Here is a 19,611-nt window from a genome sequence, read left to right as displayed (position 1 = left end):
TGGTCACCTTGGAGCCATGTCTCCGTGATGCCAATTACATCATATCCATTAACTGCTAAATGCGCAGTTAATTCGTCCACTTTATTACGAATACTCCTCGCATTGAGGCACAGGGCCTTCAGGCTTGTCTTTTTAACACACATTGCCCCTTTAGAATTTTGCTGTAATGTGGCCCTTTTTACTTTTTACCTTGGGTTTCTCTGCCCTCCACTTTTACTTTTCTTCTTTCTATCTTTTGCTTCTGCCCCCATTCTACTTCCCTCTGTCTCCCTGCACAGGTTCCCATCCTCCTGCCATATTAGTTTAACCTCTCCCCAACAGCACTAGCAAACTAGCATCTCCGGAATCAACCTCGTGAATCTTCTCTGAACAGCCTCCAATGTAAGTATATCCTACCTTAAATACAGAGACCAAAACTGTACGCAGTACACTAGCTGTGGCCTTACCAATACCCTGTACAGTTGTAGCAGGACTTCTCTGCTTTTATACTCTATCCCCCTTGCAATAAAGGCCAACATTCCATTTGCCTTCCTGATTACTTGCTGTACCTGCATACTAACTTTTTGGGTTTCATGCACAAGGACCCCCAGGTCCCTTTGTATTGCAACACTTTGCAATTTTTCTCCGTTTAAATTGTAATTTGCTTTTCTATTTTTTCTACCAAAGTGGATAACCTCACATTTTCTCACATTATACTCCATCTGCCAAATTTTTGCCCACTCACTTAGCCTGTCTATATCTCTTCGCAGATTTTTTGTGTCCTCACAATTTGCTTTCCCACCCATCTTTGTATCATCAGCAAACTTGGCAACATTACACTCGATCCCTTCATCCAAGTCATTAATATAGATTGTAAATAGTTGAGGACCCAGCACCGATTCCTGCGGCACCCCACTAGTCACTGTTTGCCAACCAGAATATGACCCATTTAGCCCGACTCTCTGTTTTCTGTTAGTTAGCAAATCCTCTATCCATGCTAATAGATTACCCCCAACCCTGTGAACTTTTATCTTGTGCAGTAACCTTTTATGTCATCATCATTATCATAGACGGTCCCTCGAACAAGGATGACTTGCTTCCACAAGAGTTCACAGATGTGTCAATGAAGGACCCGATGTTCCAGTCCTGAACTCCAATTGACGGTGGAAGATGCCTTTGTGGGGATTTTTTTAACATTTGGTGACCGTTGCACATCAACCACCACACGGGCTCAACTGAGCTAGGCCTTTATCCAGTGGCAAGGGTTGAACCAGGACGACTGGAGCCCTGTTCTGCTGCACGGACTTAGTGCGCACACAGAGTGGGCAGGCCCGTGCAGCCCCTGGGCCCTCAGCTCTTCTGGGCCCTGTACCCTCATTCACCGCACCTTCGGCCACGATGTTTCAGGGCCCGGCGCTCCAGCTCTATTTATAGCACCGACCTGCGGTGGTGTTCCTTTTATATGGCACCTTATCGAATACCTTCTGGAAATCCAAATACACCACATCCACTGGTTCCCCCTTATCCACCCTGCTTGTTACATCCTCAAAGAACTCCAGCAAATTTGTCAAACATGATTTCCCTTTCATAAAACCAGGCTGACTCTGCTTGATTGAATTATGCTTTTCCAAATGTCCTGCTACTGCTTCCTTAATAATGAACTCCAGCATTTTCCCAACGACAGTTGTTAGGCTAACTGGTCTATAGTTTCCTGCTTTTTGTCTGCCTCCTTTTTTAAATAGGGACGTTACATTTGCGGTTTTTGAATCCACTGGGACTGCCCCAGAATCCGGGGAATTTTGGTAGATTACAACCCATGCATCCACTATCTCTGCAGCCACCTCTTTTAAGACCCTAGGATGTAAGCCATCGGGTCCAAGGGACTTGTCCGCCTTTAGTCCCATTATTTTACCAAGGACTACTTCATTAGTGATAGTGATTGTATTAAGTTCCTCCCTTCCTATAGCCCCTTGATTATCCACTATTGGGATGTTTTTAGTGTCTTCTACTGTGAAGACCGATACAAAATATTTCTGCCATTTCCCTGTTCTCCATTATTAATTCCCCAGTCTCATCCTCCAGGGGACCAACATTTACTTTAGCTACTCTTTTCCTTTTTATGTACCTGTAGAAACTCTTATCTGTTTTTATATTACGTACTAATTTATTTTCAGAATGTATCTTCCCTCTCTTTATTATTTTTTTAGTCGTTCTTTTCTGGCTTTTAAACGTTTCCCAATCCTCTGGCCTCCCACTAGTCTTGGCCACATTGTATGCCCTTGTTTTCAATTTGATACCCTCCTTTATTTCCTTAGGTAACCATGGATGATTATCCTTTCTCTTACAGTCTTTCCTTCTCATTGGGATATATTTTTGTTGCGAGTTGTGAAATATCTTTTTAAATGTCTGCCACTGCTCATCAACCATCCCATACTTTAATCCATTTTCCCAGTACGCTTTAGCCAACTCCGCACTCATATCTTTGTAGTCTCCTTTAGTTAAGCTTAGGACACTGGTTTGAGAACCAATTTTCTCACCCTCCAACTGAATTTGAAATTCAACCATATTATGGTCACTCATTCCTCGAGGATCCTTTACTATGAGATCATTTATTAATCCCGTCTCATTACCACAGTACCAGATCTAAGATAGCCTGCTCCCTGGTTGGTTCCACAACATACTGTTCAAGGAAAATATCCCGGATACACTCTATGAACTCTTCCTCAAGGCTGCCCTGGCCAATTTGCTTGGTCCAATCAATATGAAGGTTAAAATTGCCCATGATTATTGCCCTTCCTTTATTACAAGCCTCCATTATTTCTTGATTTATATTCCGTCTAACAGTGTAGCTATTGTTAGGGGGCCTATAGACTACGCCCACCAGTGGTGGCATTCCTACCTCTGAGCTAGAAGGTGTAGTGTTTGAACCCCACTCCGTCAATCTGACGAGAGCTCTGGCTCTGAAATATGGGTTGAGAGCCAGCGGGATACTCGCATCTGGTTGGGGTTCGAGTGCCCTTAACCGAACCCCCCCACCCCATTCATTGTTCGGCGTTCTGGGAGTTGTTAGAACCCTTGCACCATATCTGACTAATCACTTTCAGGAAAGGGCTTTGTTTTTCAGGATTGTCGTTTTTCATTTTGTTTTAATACTGTGACAAAGTGGGTGTAAATGCACTCATTAACAAGCCATTTTAATGAAGCTAATTTAGAAACCAGGCATGTTCTTTTCATAATTAAAATGCAGTCTCTGTCCACAAACAGTCTGCAACCAGATTTTGTGTGAAGAATCCAAGCTGTCTCGCAGTACTTCTGCCCATAGAAATAAATGGTCAGCAAATTGATTGCTCTTGTCTCTTAAAAAGATGCTCTTCTACAAATATTGTAAAGTGTAAAATCCTTCCAAGTGGATTTTTAAGTAAATGAATCAAAAAAGTGTAAGAATTCTCCACATCATAATGATTTTTTTAAATTACTGTTTTAGCAGCTAAGATGATGTGAACTGAATCTTAAAGGGAAAATAATCATCATTCAGTAAACACTCACAGACACAAAGAGAATGTACTTTCCCAGTGTTTCAAAACAGTATTTGGTTTAAATCTGCCTTTGGTATGCTGATATCTTTTGTGTCCTGAAGGTTACCAGAAAGTATTTACCTAAAAGCTGGTGTGCATGGCAACCTTTATCTTAATTCTTGAAGAAACCATGATGTATATTCCCCGTATAGTAAAACATTGTGACTTCAAAGGATCTGTGAAGGACACACAAAGCATTTTGTATAGACAAGTTGCAAATGAATGGTATACTGAACAATCTTTCTTTGTGGTTGTCGACTCGTTTTTTGTTTGAGAGCTGTAACTAATCAGAACACTTCTGAATTAAAATATTTTATGCACTTTCTTAATTAGGCATGTATGAAATGTTACCCTTTGAATTTTTCTTCAGTGTTCAAAAAATCCCCCCAATCTTCAATTTATGTTCTCTGCCTCAGTCCTTAACAGAGAGGACCAGCAATTAGTCCTGCTTTTGTGTTGGCCAAAGATGTGCAAAAGTGGGTTGGAATGATTGACCCTCCAATTCTCCTAACCTTTTTTTAAAAAATAAACAATTCTGTGCCACTGTGGGCTACGAATCTTAGAATCATAGAATGAAAGTAGCAAATTTCTATTCTCTAACACTGACATCCATTTACACACTCACATACTTTCCTGTTGTGATAATTAGATAACAATCAAGAAAAGGCATACTGATTATTTCCTTCCTCTCACCTTCAAAAGCACTGAAGCTAATTGTAGTACTCTCACCTCTTTTCCCAACCCACCTAACAACAACAACTTGTACTTATATAGTGCCTTTAACGTAGTGAAACATCCCAAGGCGTTTCACAGGAGTAACAGCGAACTCAGCACAGACTATATAGGTACATTTCCCAACTAAGTCTTTGGAGGAGCTGAATATTATGTTTTACTCATCTAACTGAATGTTTTATTAATGAAAATGTATAATCCAAAATGTAGTTACAGTAAAAGAAATACTTGCATTTATATAGCGCTTTTCACAACCACCGGACCTCTCAAAGCACTTTACAGCCAATGAAGTAGTGGAAATTAAATCAAAAAAGGGACAAAATACAGCCTTAAGCACATTCATTTAAATTAGAAACAGCTGCAATGGGCATAAAGAATCAGAGAAAAGCATAGGCAGAAAGTCAAATAAAAGATGAAAAGAGAAACATACTGCTATTACTCAAACAGCAGGTGAGTTGCTTTCCTCCTCAGCTCACTAAAGCTGCAAAATTACTGACTATGAGTGAGACATTCCCCAGCATTGAAGAGGGCAATAAATGTCTGAGTGACGACAAGCAGATGGTTGTTAATTCTTTTCAAAAGACTCTGTGAATTAAAGCCACAACCCATAATGATTCTTGATTCATGATTTTAGCAGCCTAATATGTTTCCTGCAGCTTTTCACAATACTGCGAATAACTTTTCTGAAGGCTAAAAGTCATATTGCTCCGTGATAAACATTCCTGTTGTCAATACTACTGAAATTTAATACAAAGGAAACTGGAGTTACCATTACCAGAACAGCATGTTAAAACTTCAGCAGCCTATTTAAGTTTGAGGATGTGGATTTATATCCATAGCCCCCTATCTGGTGAGATGCCCAGAGGAGCCTAAGTGCTTCACTACGGAGAGAGTCAGCCTGAGCCACTCACTTCACCTGTGAGCAGGAGCTCGAAGGAACTCTAAGGAGTAGGGAACAAAACTTATCTGCCTGGAGCAAAAACAGAAAATGCTGGAAATGCTCAGCAGGCCAGTTAGTATTTGTGAACTGAACAGACAAGTTGACATTTTCATCGTAACTGGAAAATATCATTGATGAACAGCATTAAAAAGGAACGTAACAAAAAGGGAAGGGGTGAGGGGGGGGGGGGGAAGGAAAAATAAAAAAACAGACACACACAAGAGAAGAAATAGAACAACCTGCAAAGTGCATAAATGGAAAACAGGAAATGATTAATGGCAGAAGTAATATTAGCATGAAGCAATAGGAGGCATAAGGGAGAGAAGTAAAAGAATTAAAATATATTTAGTGCGTGAGTGTGACTAGCTGAGGAGGTGGGGGACAAAGCAGATAGAAATGAAATAACGAAAAGTCGGCTAAGTGGAGCAAGCTCCAGTGGCCGAAGAGTCTATTTTTGTTTCAAATTCCAGCATCTGCAATTTTTTGCTTTGTGTATAGTAGTACAGGAATTGGTCATTCAGCCCCTCAAGCGTGTTCCATTATTCAATCAGACCATGGCAAGTTTTTTCATATTCCATTTTTGCACCTCGTATTACTTTCTTTGTATCCCTTTGTTGCTTTTTATAGCTCTCCCAATCTGAGATTTCCACTAGTCCTTGCATTTGTGTAAGCATTTTCTTTTAGCTTGATACTGTATTTTACCTATTGTCTGAACATGGTTGCCTAACTACACAAAGGAGCCTTTGCTTTTGTATCGTTCTAAACACTTCTTTGAATACTTCACACTGCTTGTCTGTAGGTTTACCCATTAACATTTCAGCCCAGTTTACTGCGGTCCATTTATTTCTCATCCTTTCAAAGTTTGCCCATGTGGTTTATGATTCTCCCTTCTCCCTCTCAAATCTATATGAAATCCAATCATATTATGGTCACTATTTGTAAGATGCTCCCTTACATTCAGATTGTTAACTAATTCTGGTTTATTACTCACCACTAAATTCAGTATGGCCTGTCCCTTGTTTATACCAGTTAACTGCCTAGTTTGTTTAGTGGGGTGGTGCTTGATGGAAGAGACGCTAATGAAAGGAATGGAAAAATAACACTTAATAATTTATTTTTAAATTTATATTTTATCAATTTGAAGAAATCCACCTTAATATACAGACCATCTAAGTGTAAAACATTGTTGATCATTATTTGGACGAGAATTTGAAAATCATGTGACTTGGGTGTTCATGCTTGGAGATCCATAAAGGAAAAACAAGACACAACTGAGTTGGGAAAAAATGGCTACATTGTAAAACTGACAATTCAGGTGCACAACAAAGTTGAAATTGACTTCCTCAATCTCTTCTTGCAAATCTTCCCCGAGGCTTAAATACTCTACAATGAGATATCACATCTCTCTGAAATTGCCATAATTGCTTCACACAGAATGAAATTATGTCTTTGCAGACATAAGTATAAAATGCATAACAATCACAAATAAATTTAGAAAACCAATAAATTGATCAACAGTTACACTCAAGAAAATCTGAATTGTTTATTAACTGGCTTAACAGATCTCAGACATATCGTTAACTGGAGCATCGTGTGACTAATGTAAACAACTAGCAATGCTATTTATTATAGTAAACAGTAATCCATGATTCATGTTCACTATATCTCTTGTAGGTCATGATCTTTATCCCACTGGACCCATACTCAGAAAACTTGAAATAATATTGAACTAAACCAGCCATTGTCGACAAAATTCAAAAGGGATGAACTGAAAAATATCTAATTATACATGTAAGCACTGCAGGAATTATGAACCCTCAAAAGGTAAGGTTAGTGTTTTAATCCTCCTTCCCACACCCTTCAGGAACAGAACAGAATGACGGGGTCCCCTCCCCCATTCTATACAAGAAAAGTCCACATAGATGCACTGAATAAATCCACATTTACCACATTCTGAAATTAAAAACAGAAGATGCTGGAAGAAGACACAGGTAGGTTTTATCTGTAAAGAGAAGACAGATTATGAAGTGTTGGATGTGCACAATTAACAGAAATTTCCAACATTCCTAAAATGCCTGCTTACCTTTTACAAATTCTCAATATTTGTATGTTTTCTTTTTATTCACCCTATACTGAGCTATTTTGATTCCAAGAAAAAAATTCTACTGAATGCCAGTGTATGCATACATGGGACTTACATTTATAATTTTTGTTCAATAGTTACATACATAGTTGCATAGAAGTACATCGAATGTACAACATAGAAACAGGTCATTCGGCCCAATTGGTCCATACCGCTGTTTGTGCTCCAAACGAACCTCCTTTATCTTACCCTATCAACATAGCCTTCTTTTCCTTTCTTCCTCATGCGCTTATCTAGCTTCCCTTTAAATGTGCATTTGGAAAGAGGTGATATGATAGGTCCAAGTCAGCATGGATTTGTGAAAGGGAAATCATGCTTGACAAATCTTCTGGAATTTTTTGAGGATGTTTCCAGTAGAGTGGACAAGGGAGAACCAGTTGATGTGGTATATTTGGACTTTCAGAAGGCTTTCGACAAGGTCCCACATAAGAGATTAATGTGCAAAGTTAAAGCACATGAGATTGGGGGTAGTGTGCTGACATGGATTGAGAACTGGTTGTCAGGCAGGAAGCAAAGAGTAGGAGTAAATGGGGACTTTTCAGAATGGCAGGCAGTGACTAGTGGGGTACCGCAAGGTTCTGTGCTGGGGCCCCAGCTGTTTACACTGTACATTAATGATTTAGACGAGGGGATTAAATGTAGTATCTCCAAATTTGCGGATGACACTAAGTTGGGTGGCAGTGTGAGCTGCGAGGAGGATGCTATGAGGCTGCAGAGCGACTTGGATAGGTTAGGTGAGTGGGCAAATGCATGGCAGATGAAGTATAATGTGGATAAATGTGAGGTTATCCACTTTGGTGGTAAAAACAGAGAGACAGACTATTATCTGAATGGTGACAAATTAGGAAAAGGGGAGGTGCAAAGAGACCTGGGTGTCATGGTACATCAGTCATTGAAGGTTGGCATGCAGGTACAGCAGGCGGTTAAGAAAGCAAATGGCATGTTGGCCTTCATAGCGAGGGGATTTGAGTACAGGGGCAGGGAGGTGTTGCTACAGTTGTACAGGGCCTTGGTGAGGCCACACCTGGAGTATTGTGTACAGTTTTGGTCTCCTAACCTGAGGAAGGACATTCTTGCTATTGAGGGAGTGCAGCGAAGGTTCACCAGACTGATTCCTGGGATGGCGGGACTGACCTATCAAGAAATACTGGATCAACTGGGCTTGTATTCACTGGAGTTCAGAAGAATGAGAGGGGACCTCATAGAAACGTTTAAAATTCTGACGGGGTTAGACAGGTTAGATGCAGGAAGAATGTTCCCAATGTTGGGGAAGTCCAGAACCAGGGGACACAGTCTGAGGATAAGGGGTAAGCCATTTAGGACCGAGATGAGGAGAAACTTCTTCACCCAGAGAGTGGTGAACCTGTGGAATTCTCTACCACAGAAAGTTGTTGAGGCCAATTCACTAAATATATTCAAAAAGGAGTTAGATGAAGTCCTTACTACTAGGGGAATCAAGGGGTATGGTGAGAAAGCAGGAATGGGGTACTGAAGTTGCATGTTCAGCCATGAACTCATTGAATGGCGGTGCAGGCTGGAGGTGCCGAATGGCCTATTCCTGCATCTATTTTCTATGTTTCTATGTCTATACTATTAGCCTCAACTATTCCCTGTGGTAGTGAGTTCCACATTCTAACCACTCTCTGGGTAAAGACATTTCACCTGAATTCCCTATTGAATTTATCAGTGACTATCTTATATTTATGGCCCCTAGTTTTAGTCTCCACCACAAGTGGAAACATCTTCTCTACGTCTACCCTATCAAACTCTTTCATAATCTTAAAGACCTCTCACGCATCAGCCTTCTTTTTTCTAAAGAGAGCCCCAGCCTTTTCAATCTTTCCTAATAGGCACAAGCTCTCAATTCTGGTATCATCCTTGTAAATCTTTTTTGCACCTTCTCCAGTGCCGCTGTATCTTTTGCAGAGCGATGTGACCGGGGCCCAGAAGAGGCGAGGGCCCAGGGGCAGTACAGGCCAGCCCACACTGCAATATGTGTGCGCACTAGGTCCGTGCAGCAAAGCTGGTCAGTTGTCTTGGTTAACTCTTGCCACTGGACCAAGACCTAGCTCTGTCAAGCCCGTGTGGTGGCTGATGTGCAACGGCCACCACACGTTAAAAAAATCCAAGCACAGGCATCTTCCACCCTTCACTATGCAGTTCGGGACCTGGAATTTTAGGTGCTTCATTGAAACACCTGTGAACTCATTGAACTCATCCCTTTTTGGCGTGGAAGCAAGTCATCCTCGATCCGACAGATCGCCTAAGAAGAAAATCTTTTTTATAATATGGAGACTAAAATTATATAGAATTATATAGTAATTACAATATGGTAACAGGCCATTCGGCCTAAACAGTCCATGTTGATGTTTATCCTACTTATGAGCAGTCATCCTAATCCCTGTGCCTGTACTGTTCGCATATTCTTTTTATTTCCTTTTCTTTCAACTATCTAATCTACTCTTAAATATTGACATGGTCTCTGTTGTAAGCACTTGCACTGATCCACAGCTTCACATCCCTCTATATAAAATGTTTCTTCTGGTTTATTTCCTAAGTCTCTTAGATTTAATCTTGTATTTATGGCCGTTGTTATAAACCCCTCTATCACTGGAAACCCCACTGATTCACAAATGTCCTTTAGGGAAATGAACCTGCCATCTGTAATATATTTGTTTCATGTATTCTTTGCTTAAGAATTCATAGCAACACTGTTGAGAACTGTTAAGAACTAGTTGATTTATTAGCAAAAGGTTTAACCATCACAGTACACATTACCAGTGGTCCTTGCCACTGGACGAAGACCTAGCTCTGTCAAGCCCGTGTGGTGACTGGGATGCAACGGCCACCACACGTTTAAAAAAACCATGCACAGGCACCTTCCACACTTCAGGATGTAGTTCGGGATCTGGAATATGATTGAAACACCTGTGAACTCATCCATTTTTGGCGTGGAAGCAAGTCATCCTCGTTTCGAGGGACCGCCTATGATGATGACATTACCAGTCCATTCACCAGGCTCACAACCTGATTAGAGATAGTAAGGGAAAAAGTCACTGGTGGGTGTAGTTTATAGGCCCCCAAATAATAACTTCACGGTGGGGTGGACAATAATCAGGGGAATAATGGAGGCATGTGAAAAAGGAACGGCAGTAATCATGGGGGATTTTAACCTACATATCGATTGGTCAAATCAAATCGCACAGGATAGCCTTGAGGAGGAATTCATAGAATGCATACGGGATTGTTTCTTAGAATAGTATGTTACAGAGCCTACAAGGGAACAAGCTATCTTACATCTGGTCCTGTGTAATGAGAAGGAATAACAAACGATCTCCGAGTAAAAGATCCTATTGGAATGAGTGATCACAGTATGGTTGAATTTGTAATACAGATTGAGGGTGAGGAAGTAGTGTCTCAAACGAGCGTACTATGCTTAAACAAAGGGGACTACAGTGGGATGAGGGCAGAATTGGCTAAAGTAGACTGGGAACACAGATTAAACGGTGGCACAATTGAGGAACAGTGGAGGACTTTTAAGGAGCTCTTTCATAGTGCTCAACAAAAATATACTCCAGTGAAAAAGAAGGGCGGTAGAGAAAGGATAACCAGCCGTGGATAACCAAGGAAATAAAGGAGAGTATCAAATTAAAAACCAATGCGTATAAGGTGGCCAAGGTTAGTGGGAAACTAGAAGATTGGGAAAATTTTAAACGACAGCAAACAATGACTAAGAAAGCAATAAAGAAAGGAAAGATAGATTACGAAAGTAAACTTGCGCAAAACATAAAAACAGATAGTAAAAGCTTTTACCGATATATAAAACGGAAAAGAGTGACTAAAGTAAATGTTGGTCCCTTAGAAGATGAGAAGGGGGATTTAATAATGGGAAATATGGAAATGGCTGAGACCATAAACAATTATTTTGCTTCGGTCTTCACAGTGGAAGACATAAAAACCATGCCAAAAATTGCTGGTCACGGGAATGTGGGAAGGGAGGACCTAGGGGGTAGTGCTGGACTGGCTAATGGGACTCAAGGTAGACAAGTCCCCTGGTCCTGATGAAATGCATCCCAGGGTATTAAAAGAGATGGTGGAAGTTATAGCAGATGCATTCGCTATAATCTACTAAAATTCTCTGGACTCTGGGGAGGTACCATCGGATTGGAAAGCAGCTAATGTAACGCCTCTGTTTAAAAAAGGGGGCAGACAAAAGGCAGGTAACTATAGGCCGGTTAGTTTAACATCTGTAATGGGGAAAATGCTTGAAGCTATCATTAAGGAAGAAATAGCGGGACATCGAGATAGGAATAGTGCAATCAAGCAGACACAACATGGATTCATGAAGGGGAAATCATGTGTAACTAATTTACTGGAATTCTTTGAGGATATAACGAGCATGGTGGATAGAGGTGTACCGATGGATGTGGTGTATTTAGATTTCCAAAAGGCATTCGATAAGGTGCCACACAAAAGGTTACTGCAGAAGATAAAGGTACGCGGAGTCAGAGGAAATGTATTAGCATGGATAGAGAATTGGCTGTCTGGCAGAAAGCAGAGAGTCGGGATAAATGGGTCCTTTTCGGGTTGGAAATCGGTGGTTAGTGGTGTGCCGCAGGGATCGGTGCTGGGACCACAACTGTTTACAATATACATAGATGACCTGGAAGAGGGGACAGTGTAGCGTAACAAAATTTGCAGATGACACAAAGATTAGTGGGAAAGCGGGTTGTGTAGAGGACACAGAGAGGCTGCAGAGAGATTTAGATAGGTTAAGCGAATGGGCTAAGGTTTGGCAGATGGAATACGATGTCGGAAAATGTGAGGTCATCCACCTTGGAAAAAAAACAGTAAAAGGGAATATTATTTGAATGGAGAGAAATTACAACATGCTGCGGTGCAGAGGGACCTGGGGGCCCTTGTGCATAAATCCCAAAAAGTTAGTTTGCAGGTAATCAGGAAGGCGAATGGAATGTTGGCCTTCATTGCGAGAGGGAGGAGGGAAGGAGGTCCTGCTGCAACTGTACAGGGTATTGGTGAGGCCGCACCTGGAGTACTACGTGCAGTTTTGGTCACCTTACTTAAGGAAGGATATACTAGCTTTGGAGGGGGTACAGAGACGATTCACTCGGCTGATTCCAGAAATGAGGGGGTTACCTTATGATGATAGATTGAGTAGACTGGGTCTTTACTCGTTGAAGTTCAGAAGGATGAGGGGTGATCTTATAGAAACATTTAAAATAATGAAAGGGATAGACAGGATAGAGGCAGAGAGGTTGTTTCCACTGGTCGGGGAGACTAGAACTAGGGGGCACAGCCTCAAAATACGGGGGAGCCAATTTAAAACCGAGTTGAGAAGGAATTGCTTCTCCCAGAGGGTTGTGAATCTGTGGAATTCTCTGCCCAAGGAAGCAGTTGAGGCTAGCTCATTGAATATATTCAAATCACAGATAGATTTTTAACCAATAAGGGAATTAAGGGTTATGGGGAGCGGGCGGGTAAGTGGAGCTGAGTCCACGGCCAGATCAGCCATGATCTTATTGAATGGCGCAGCAGGCTCGAGGGGCTAGATGGCCTACTTCTGTTCCTAATTCTTATGTTCTTATTAATGTTGGGGAAGTCCAGAACCAGGGGTCACAGTCTAAGGATAAGGGATAAGTCATTTAGGACCGAGATGAGGAGAGACTTCTTCACCCAGAGTGTGGTGAACCTGTGGAATTCTCTGCCACAGAAAGTTGTTGAGGCCAATTCATTAAATTTATTCAAAAAGGAGTTTGATGTAGTCCTTACTACTAGTGGGATCAAGGGGTATGGCGAGAAAGCAGGAATGGGATACTGAAGTTGCATGTTCAGCCATGAACTCATTGAATGGCGCAGGCTCGAAGGGCCGAATGGCCTACTCCTGCACCTATTTTCTGTTTCTATGTTTAGAAGCATCCGAAAAGGCGGCAAACTCTTTGAGTCTCTTCGTCAGGAGCACACAGAAGCCAAGTACAAAAAGTGGAAGGAATGCACTACAAATGAAGCACCCCACCCACCTGTCCATCCAACCACCGTCTGCCCCACCTGTGACAGAGACTGCAGATCCCGCATCGGACTCTTCAGTCACCTAAGAACTCATTTTAGTGTGGAAGACTCAGGGGGCCTGCCTAAGAAGGAGGCTCGGATCCATGTTTTTCCTTGTGTTCCTGTGGGGCGTCGCTGTACTTGAAGGCGATGTGATAAATGCAAGTTGTTATCGGTATGTTTCCTCTGGTAAGGCGGCTACTGTGGCCCCGGCTCGGGGTACAAGCACGCAAGTCGTTGTCGGATGCTTGCCTGAGCTGCAGGTGGCGCTGTGGCGGGAGGGTGGCGGCGGGCCGGAAGCTGCGGGTTAACTGTCCCGCGGCGGGGAGCGAAGAGCTGGAGCCGAGCAGCACAGGTGAGTGAATGCGGCTCGGCTTGGCCCGGCCCGGCCCGGCCAGGTCAGGGAGGTTGAGGCTGAGGGCAGCCGGCCACTTGGGCCCGTCTCACCGGTAAAGCCAGGACTGCTGTAAAAAGCCGCCTTGTAATGAATGCGCTGGCTTTTATCCAGCAGGGTCTGTCGTGCCTTCAAGGTCGGTCCGAGCCCCGGGTGTGTAGGCGGTAGGGGGGGTTGTAGTGTGTGAGAGAGGCGGTGGGCTGCCGGTGCTGACACCGCGCCATCTTGTCCAGGTACAAACCCCGCCATTGCAGGGACATCCAGATGAAGAAAGGGCGCCGGTCTGCCCGAGATTTTTATAATCTAAATTTTTAAATAAGCCTTCGCGCAGATATTGGTGGGGCTTTGAATCCCGCACGCCGATTATTTGCAGCGTTGACGTCTAACTGGTTGCTTGCGGTTGCAGGCGCCGCCATGCCCAGGATGCTCACCGTGCTGTCCCTTTGCTGGACCTGCCTGCTCTTCTATGCCGGCCTCGGCCTGTTCCTCAGCGGTTTCCTGCTGGTGCGAGTGGAGCTCCGCAGCCGAAGTTCGTGCCGGGACGCAGCGTTCTCCGCGGCCGGAGGCGGCGACGAGGAGTCGCGCTTTAGCCAGGACTTGCACTCGTGCTGGATGTCCAGGCGGTTTTCCAGGGTGGTCGTGCTCGTTATTGACGCTTTGAGGTTTGACTTTGCCAAATACAACCCTGAAAACAAGAATCCCGGACCGTATGAGAATAAACTGGAAGTGATCTATCAGAATGTCCTTTCCAAACCTGAACATGCCAGGCTGTTCCAGTTCCGAGCTGATCCTCCCACAACCACAATGCAGAGGATTAAAGGCATGACAACTGGCACCTTACCCACCTTTATAGATGTCGGCAGCAACTTTGCATCTTCTGCAATTCAGGAAGATAACTTGATTCAGCAGTTTGTACAAAACAGTAAGTTGGATAAAACGGGAGGAGGGGATTGTGTTTTTGGACCATTTGTGAATTAATTTATATTTTTTGAAAATCTGTCATTTTATTTTTCAACATTTTCCTCCCAGTAATAAGAACCAAAATTGGAAAGCATTAAAAAACTGACAACTTAAACTTTCCTCTACCATTTCCAAGTCCACCTTGTAAGCAGGGTCTCTCTGGGGTCCCATTGGCTTGGGGTTGGGAGACTGGAATCAAGTTATTCCTCTGTGACAGCTCTCTAACTTGATATGAGTTAGACAGATCTGCAGTACTCCCGAACCAGCTAGCCTGGAGAGGTAGAGCTGTTTACCTGGGGCTGGAATTCTTTCTACTTGGTTCCAGATAATCTGACAAGCCAGTGTCCCAGCAATAATATGATCTCAGTTGGGCATGTGGTAGGAATATAGGAGTAGGCCATTTAGCCCCTCAAGCTCGTTTCACCATTCAATGAGATCATAGCAGATCCGTGACCTAACTCTCTATATACCTGCCTTTGCCCCATATATCATAATCCCTTTGGCTAACAAATCTTTCAATCTCAGATTTAAAATTAACAATTGATCCAAATTGCTGTTTGCAGAAGAGAGTTCCAAACTTCCACCCTTTGCGTGTAGAAATGTTTTCTAACTTCACTCCTGATTGGCCTGGCTCTATTTTTAAGGCTATGTCCCCATGTCTTAGATTTGCCAACCAGCAGAAATAGTTTATTCTATCAGCAATGTTTCCTCCAGTTTTTTTTGTGCTTGGCCCCTTTAAATTTGTTGCGTGGTATCTTTTCTAGCAGCAACAGCTGGTGAGCAACCTGCGTGCTCATGCACCTTAGGGGGAACGTTACCCATCAGTTTCCCTTAATATCTTGAAAACTTCAAATCACCCCTTAATTATCTAAATTCCAGGGAATACAGCCCTAGTGTAATCTCTCCTTGTAATTTAACCCTTGGAGCCTAGGTATCATTCTATTAAAGAAAGAAAGACTTGCATTTATATAGTGCCTTTCATGACCACCACTTTACAACCAATGAAGTACTTTTGGGAGTGTAGTCACTGTTGTATGTGGGGAAATACTGTACTCCATCCAAGGCCAATATATCCTTCCCACGGTATGGTGTCCAGAAGTGAACACAGTACTCCAGGTGTGGTTCAACCAGGGCTTTGTATAGCTGTAGCCCCTTGTATTCTAGTCCGCTAGATATACAAGGCCAGCATTCCATAAGCCTTTTTGATTTTTTTTGTACCTGTCCATGACATTTTAATGTGTGTACATGGACCCCCAAGTCTCGTTGGACCTCTACTACTACTATCTTTTCACCAAGGAAACTTGCCATTGTAGTGCGCTGACGAGCTCCATGGTTTTAGCTGGTTAATCCTTGCAGTATCCTTGTGCATAACTGGGAGTGCCAAAGCCTTGACTCCTTCCAACCTATGTCTTCTGTGAGCTGGAGTTAAGTGGATTCAGTCCTTAAATGTTATTGCACATGTAAAATTATTTTTTTTTTAGAAAAGGATATTTGGAAGCATAGGAGGTAATGAAGCTGATCACCAACATTGAAATTATTTTTTTGACTGTTGATTCCAGGTGTGCCATGCTGTGTGTGTGTGTGTGTGTGTGTGTACGTTACTGTTAAAATCTTATTTATTGACAACCAGAAAATAATGTTGCATAAGTTGTACTGTATTTAAAATGCTTTAACACTGCCTAAATAATATAAGTACCGTGTAAGAAATTGTGCATTTGAGCATTTTACTTTATGAATCATAGTGAACTTATTTTTTTTATCTGCATTTTGCTCCCTTAGAGAAGAAAGTCATTTTCATGGGAGATGACACTTGGGAAGGCCTATTTCCAAATTCGTTTTTCAAATCATTCCCCTTTCCTTCTTTTAATGTGAAAGATCTTCACACAGTAGATGATGGTATCCTTCAACACATCTACACAACAGGTAATCAGTAATGAATTTTTGAAACTTGCAGTGTGGTACTTAAGTATCCCAATAATTAAGAATGCATACATTGGTAAATCAATATTTAAAGGAGCAGGTTGATTCTGCTTCAAATAATGATCTTTAATGAAACTTGCACCCAACCGTTACAAAACAAAACAAAATCACTACTATTTGACTGCTGAATCGTGCTTGCTGAGGAACAAAGCATGTTTTGCTGCTGGTTTAGTTTTGTGCAAATTATAGGAAGGTTTGGCTCGTTAGCCTGTCAACTGAGCTGTTGCTTAAAATCAAATCAATTCAGGCTTTGAAAGCCATCTTCCCTGAGCAAAGAGATGTTCAGTTAAGGCGTCAACAAATAGATTTCCAATCTCTTGGAAAGCTGCCTTCACACAAATGGCATAACTTATTGCTGGAGGATGGGTAAGTAAGTCTCCATGTAAATTGATGGAACTAATAGTTGTTTTGCACTAGGGATCAAATACTTTGAATGTCGCTTTTTTGTTAAATAGAGTAAAGAAAACCTAATATTTTTGTGTGGTGTTGCAACTATATATTTATTTTCACAAAAGATTTGTAACATGAATTGGTAATTTTTCCATGACAAATTCTTATCCTACACTCTATGCAGCTCATTAGTATGCCAACATCTGTGCCAGATGTACCCTTTATAAATCTTAATACTCAATGAGCAAATTAAGTTGTGAGTTATACAGGCCATTTCCAGACTAAATTTCTGTAATCTTGGACATTGGGAATTCATGTACTGTAAGTTTTCCATCTACTTATTTTAATGGACGAGATTAAATATATCCTAGGCTGTTAAAAGAAGCAAGGGAGGAAATTGCGGAAGCTCTGACCATCATTTTCCAATCCTCCCTGGCTACAGAGTGGTGCCAGAGGATTGGAAAATTGTTAACATTGTACCATTGTTTAAAAAGGGAGGAAGGGATGAACAGAATAATTACAGGTCCGTTAGTTTAACCTCTGTGTTGGGAAAGACACAGATTAATCAAAGCCAGTCAGCATGGATTTATTAAGGGATGGTCATGTCTGACTAAATTGATTGAATTTTTTGAGGAGGTAACCCAGGAGGATCGATGAGGGCAGTGCGTTTGATGTAGTCTCCATAGATTTTAGCAAGGCTTTTGACAATGTCCCACGTGGCAGGCTGATCAAAAAAGTAAAAGCCCATGGGATCCAAGGGAAAGTGGCAAATTGGCTCAGTGGCAGGAAGCAAAGGATAATGGTTGACAGGTGTTTTTGCGACTGGAAGGCTGTTTCTAGTGGGGTTCCACAGAGCTCAGTACTCGGTCTTTTGCTGTTTGTAGTATATATTAATGATTTAGATTTAAATGTCGGGGGCATGATAACGAAATTTGCAGATGATACAAAAATTGGCCGTGTGGTTGACAGTGAGGAGGAAAGCTTTAGACTGCAGGAAGATATTGATGAACTGGTCAGTTGGGCAGAAAAGTGGAAAATGGAAGTCAATCCGGAAAAGTGTGAGGTAATACATTTGGGGAGGGGCAACAAGGCAAGGGAATACACAATAAATGGGAGGATCCTGAGAGATGTGGAGGAATAGAGGGACTTTGGAGTGTATGTCCACAGATCCTTAAAGGTATCAGGTCAATTAGGTAGTTTAAAAAGGCATATGGAATGCTTTCCTTTATTAGCTGAGGCATAGAATATATGAGCAAGGATGTTATGCTTGAACTGTAAATTACTAGTTAGGCCACATCTTGAGTACAGCGTACAGTTCTGGTCACCACACTACAGGAAAGATGTGATTGCACTGGAAAGGGTGCAGCGGAGATTAATGAGGATGTTGCCAGTACTGGAGAATTTTAGCTATGAGGAAAGATTGGATAGACTAGGGTTGTTTTCTTTGGAACAGAGGAGGCTGAGGGGAGATTTAATTGAGGTGTATAAAAAATATGAGGGGCCTAGATAGAGTGGATAGGACCTGTTTCCTTTAGCAGAAGGGTCAATAACAACAATTTGTATATAGCACCCTTAACGTAGTAAAACATCCCAAGGCACTTCACAGGAGTGTTCGAAGACACAAAAAAATTTTACACTGAGCCACATAAGAAAAAGCAGATGACCAGAAGCTTGGTCAAAGAGGTAGGTTTTAAGGATCATCTTAAAGGAGGAAAGAGAGGTGGAGATGTTTAGGGAGGGAGTTCCAGAGCTTCGGGCCCAGGCAGCTGAAGGCACGGCCACCGGCGGTTGAGAAGTTATAATCAGGGATGCTCAAGAGAAACCAGGGGGCATAGATTTAAAGTAGTTAGTAGAAGGATTAGAGAGGAGGGGGAAAAAAAATTACCCAGAGGGTGGTGGGGGTCTGAAACTCACTGTCTGAAAGGCTGGAAGAGGCAGAAACCCTAATCACATTTAGAAGTATTTGGATGTGCACTTAAAGAACTGTGACCTACAGGGCTACGGACCTGGTGCTAGAAGGTGGGATTAGGTTGGGTAGCTCTTTTTTGACCAACATGGACACGATGGGCCGAATGGCCTCCATCTGTGTCATAATTTTCTATGATTCTATGAGTTTATTAAAAAAAATTGTTCTCATGATGTGGGTGAAACAGGCATTTATTGGCCACTCCTATATGCCCACAGGGCATTAAAAGTCAAACATGTAGTGTGACACTGGAGTATTAGGTAGGTCAGACCAGGTGGGTGCACTTCCCTGCAGGACATGAATGAACCAAATGGGTTTTTATGACAATCCGGCAGCTTTCATTGTTGTTTTATGTGGCGTCCGCTCAGAAATCACTGGATTTAAATCATTAATTCCACTTCCCAACTTTCCATGGTAGGATTTGGACACGCCACATCTGGATTGCTAGTGCAATACCATAACACTAGGTTACCATACCCAATCATG

General features: G+C 42.1%; 2 protein-coding genes across 6 annotated transcripts in view; one reads left to right on the top strand and one right to left on the bottom strand.

Annotated features, from left to right (window-relative positions):
• LOC139240026 (uncharacterized) overlaps positions 1 to 14,112 on the bottom strand; it is a 35,269-nt gene extending 21,157 nt beyond the window's left edge. Inside the window, exon 1 of the mRNA XM_070868440.1 lies at positions 13,408 to 14,112. Coding sequence (XP_070724541.1) covers positions 13,408 to 13,415 — 8 coding nt within the window. The 5' untranslated portion in view covers positions 13,416 to 14,112. The remainder of the gene's footprint in view (positions 1 to 13,407) is intronic.
• The window catches only part of pigo (phosphatidylinositol glycan anchor biosynthesis, class O), a 52,528-nt gene continuing 46,642 nt past the window's right edge, over positions 13,726 to 19,611 (top strand). For 4 of the 5 annotated variants that reach the window (XM_070868437.1, XM_070868432.1, XM_070868438.1 and 1 more), the window contains exons 1-3: positions 13,726 to 13,790; positions 14,236 to 14,751; positions 16,569 to 16,712. In XM_070868437.1, coding sequence (XP_070724538.1) covers positions 14,244 to 14,751; positions 16,569 to 16,712 — 652 coding nt within the window. In that variant the 5' untranslated portion in view covers positions 13,726 to 13,790; positions 14,236 to 14,243. Of the gene's footprint in view, positions 13,791 to 13,946; positions 13,966 to 14,235; positions 14,752 to 16,568; positions 16,713 to 19,611 lie in introns of those variants that run through there. The other variant, XM_070868436.1, reaches the window with a different exon arrangement.

This window comes from Pristiophorus japonicus, chromosome 2 (assembly GCF_044704955.1).
Source record: "Pristiophorus japonicus isolate sPriJap1 chromosome 2, sPriJap1.hap1, whole genome shotgun sequence".
NCBI classification, from domain to species: domain Eukaryota; kingdom Metazoa; phylum Chordata; class Chondrichthyes; family Pristiophoridae; genus Pristiophorus; species Pristiophorus japonicus.
This window is presented reverse-complemented; position numbering and strand designations above follow the sequence as displayed.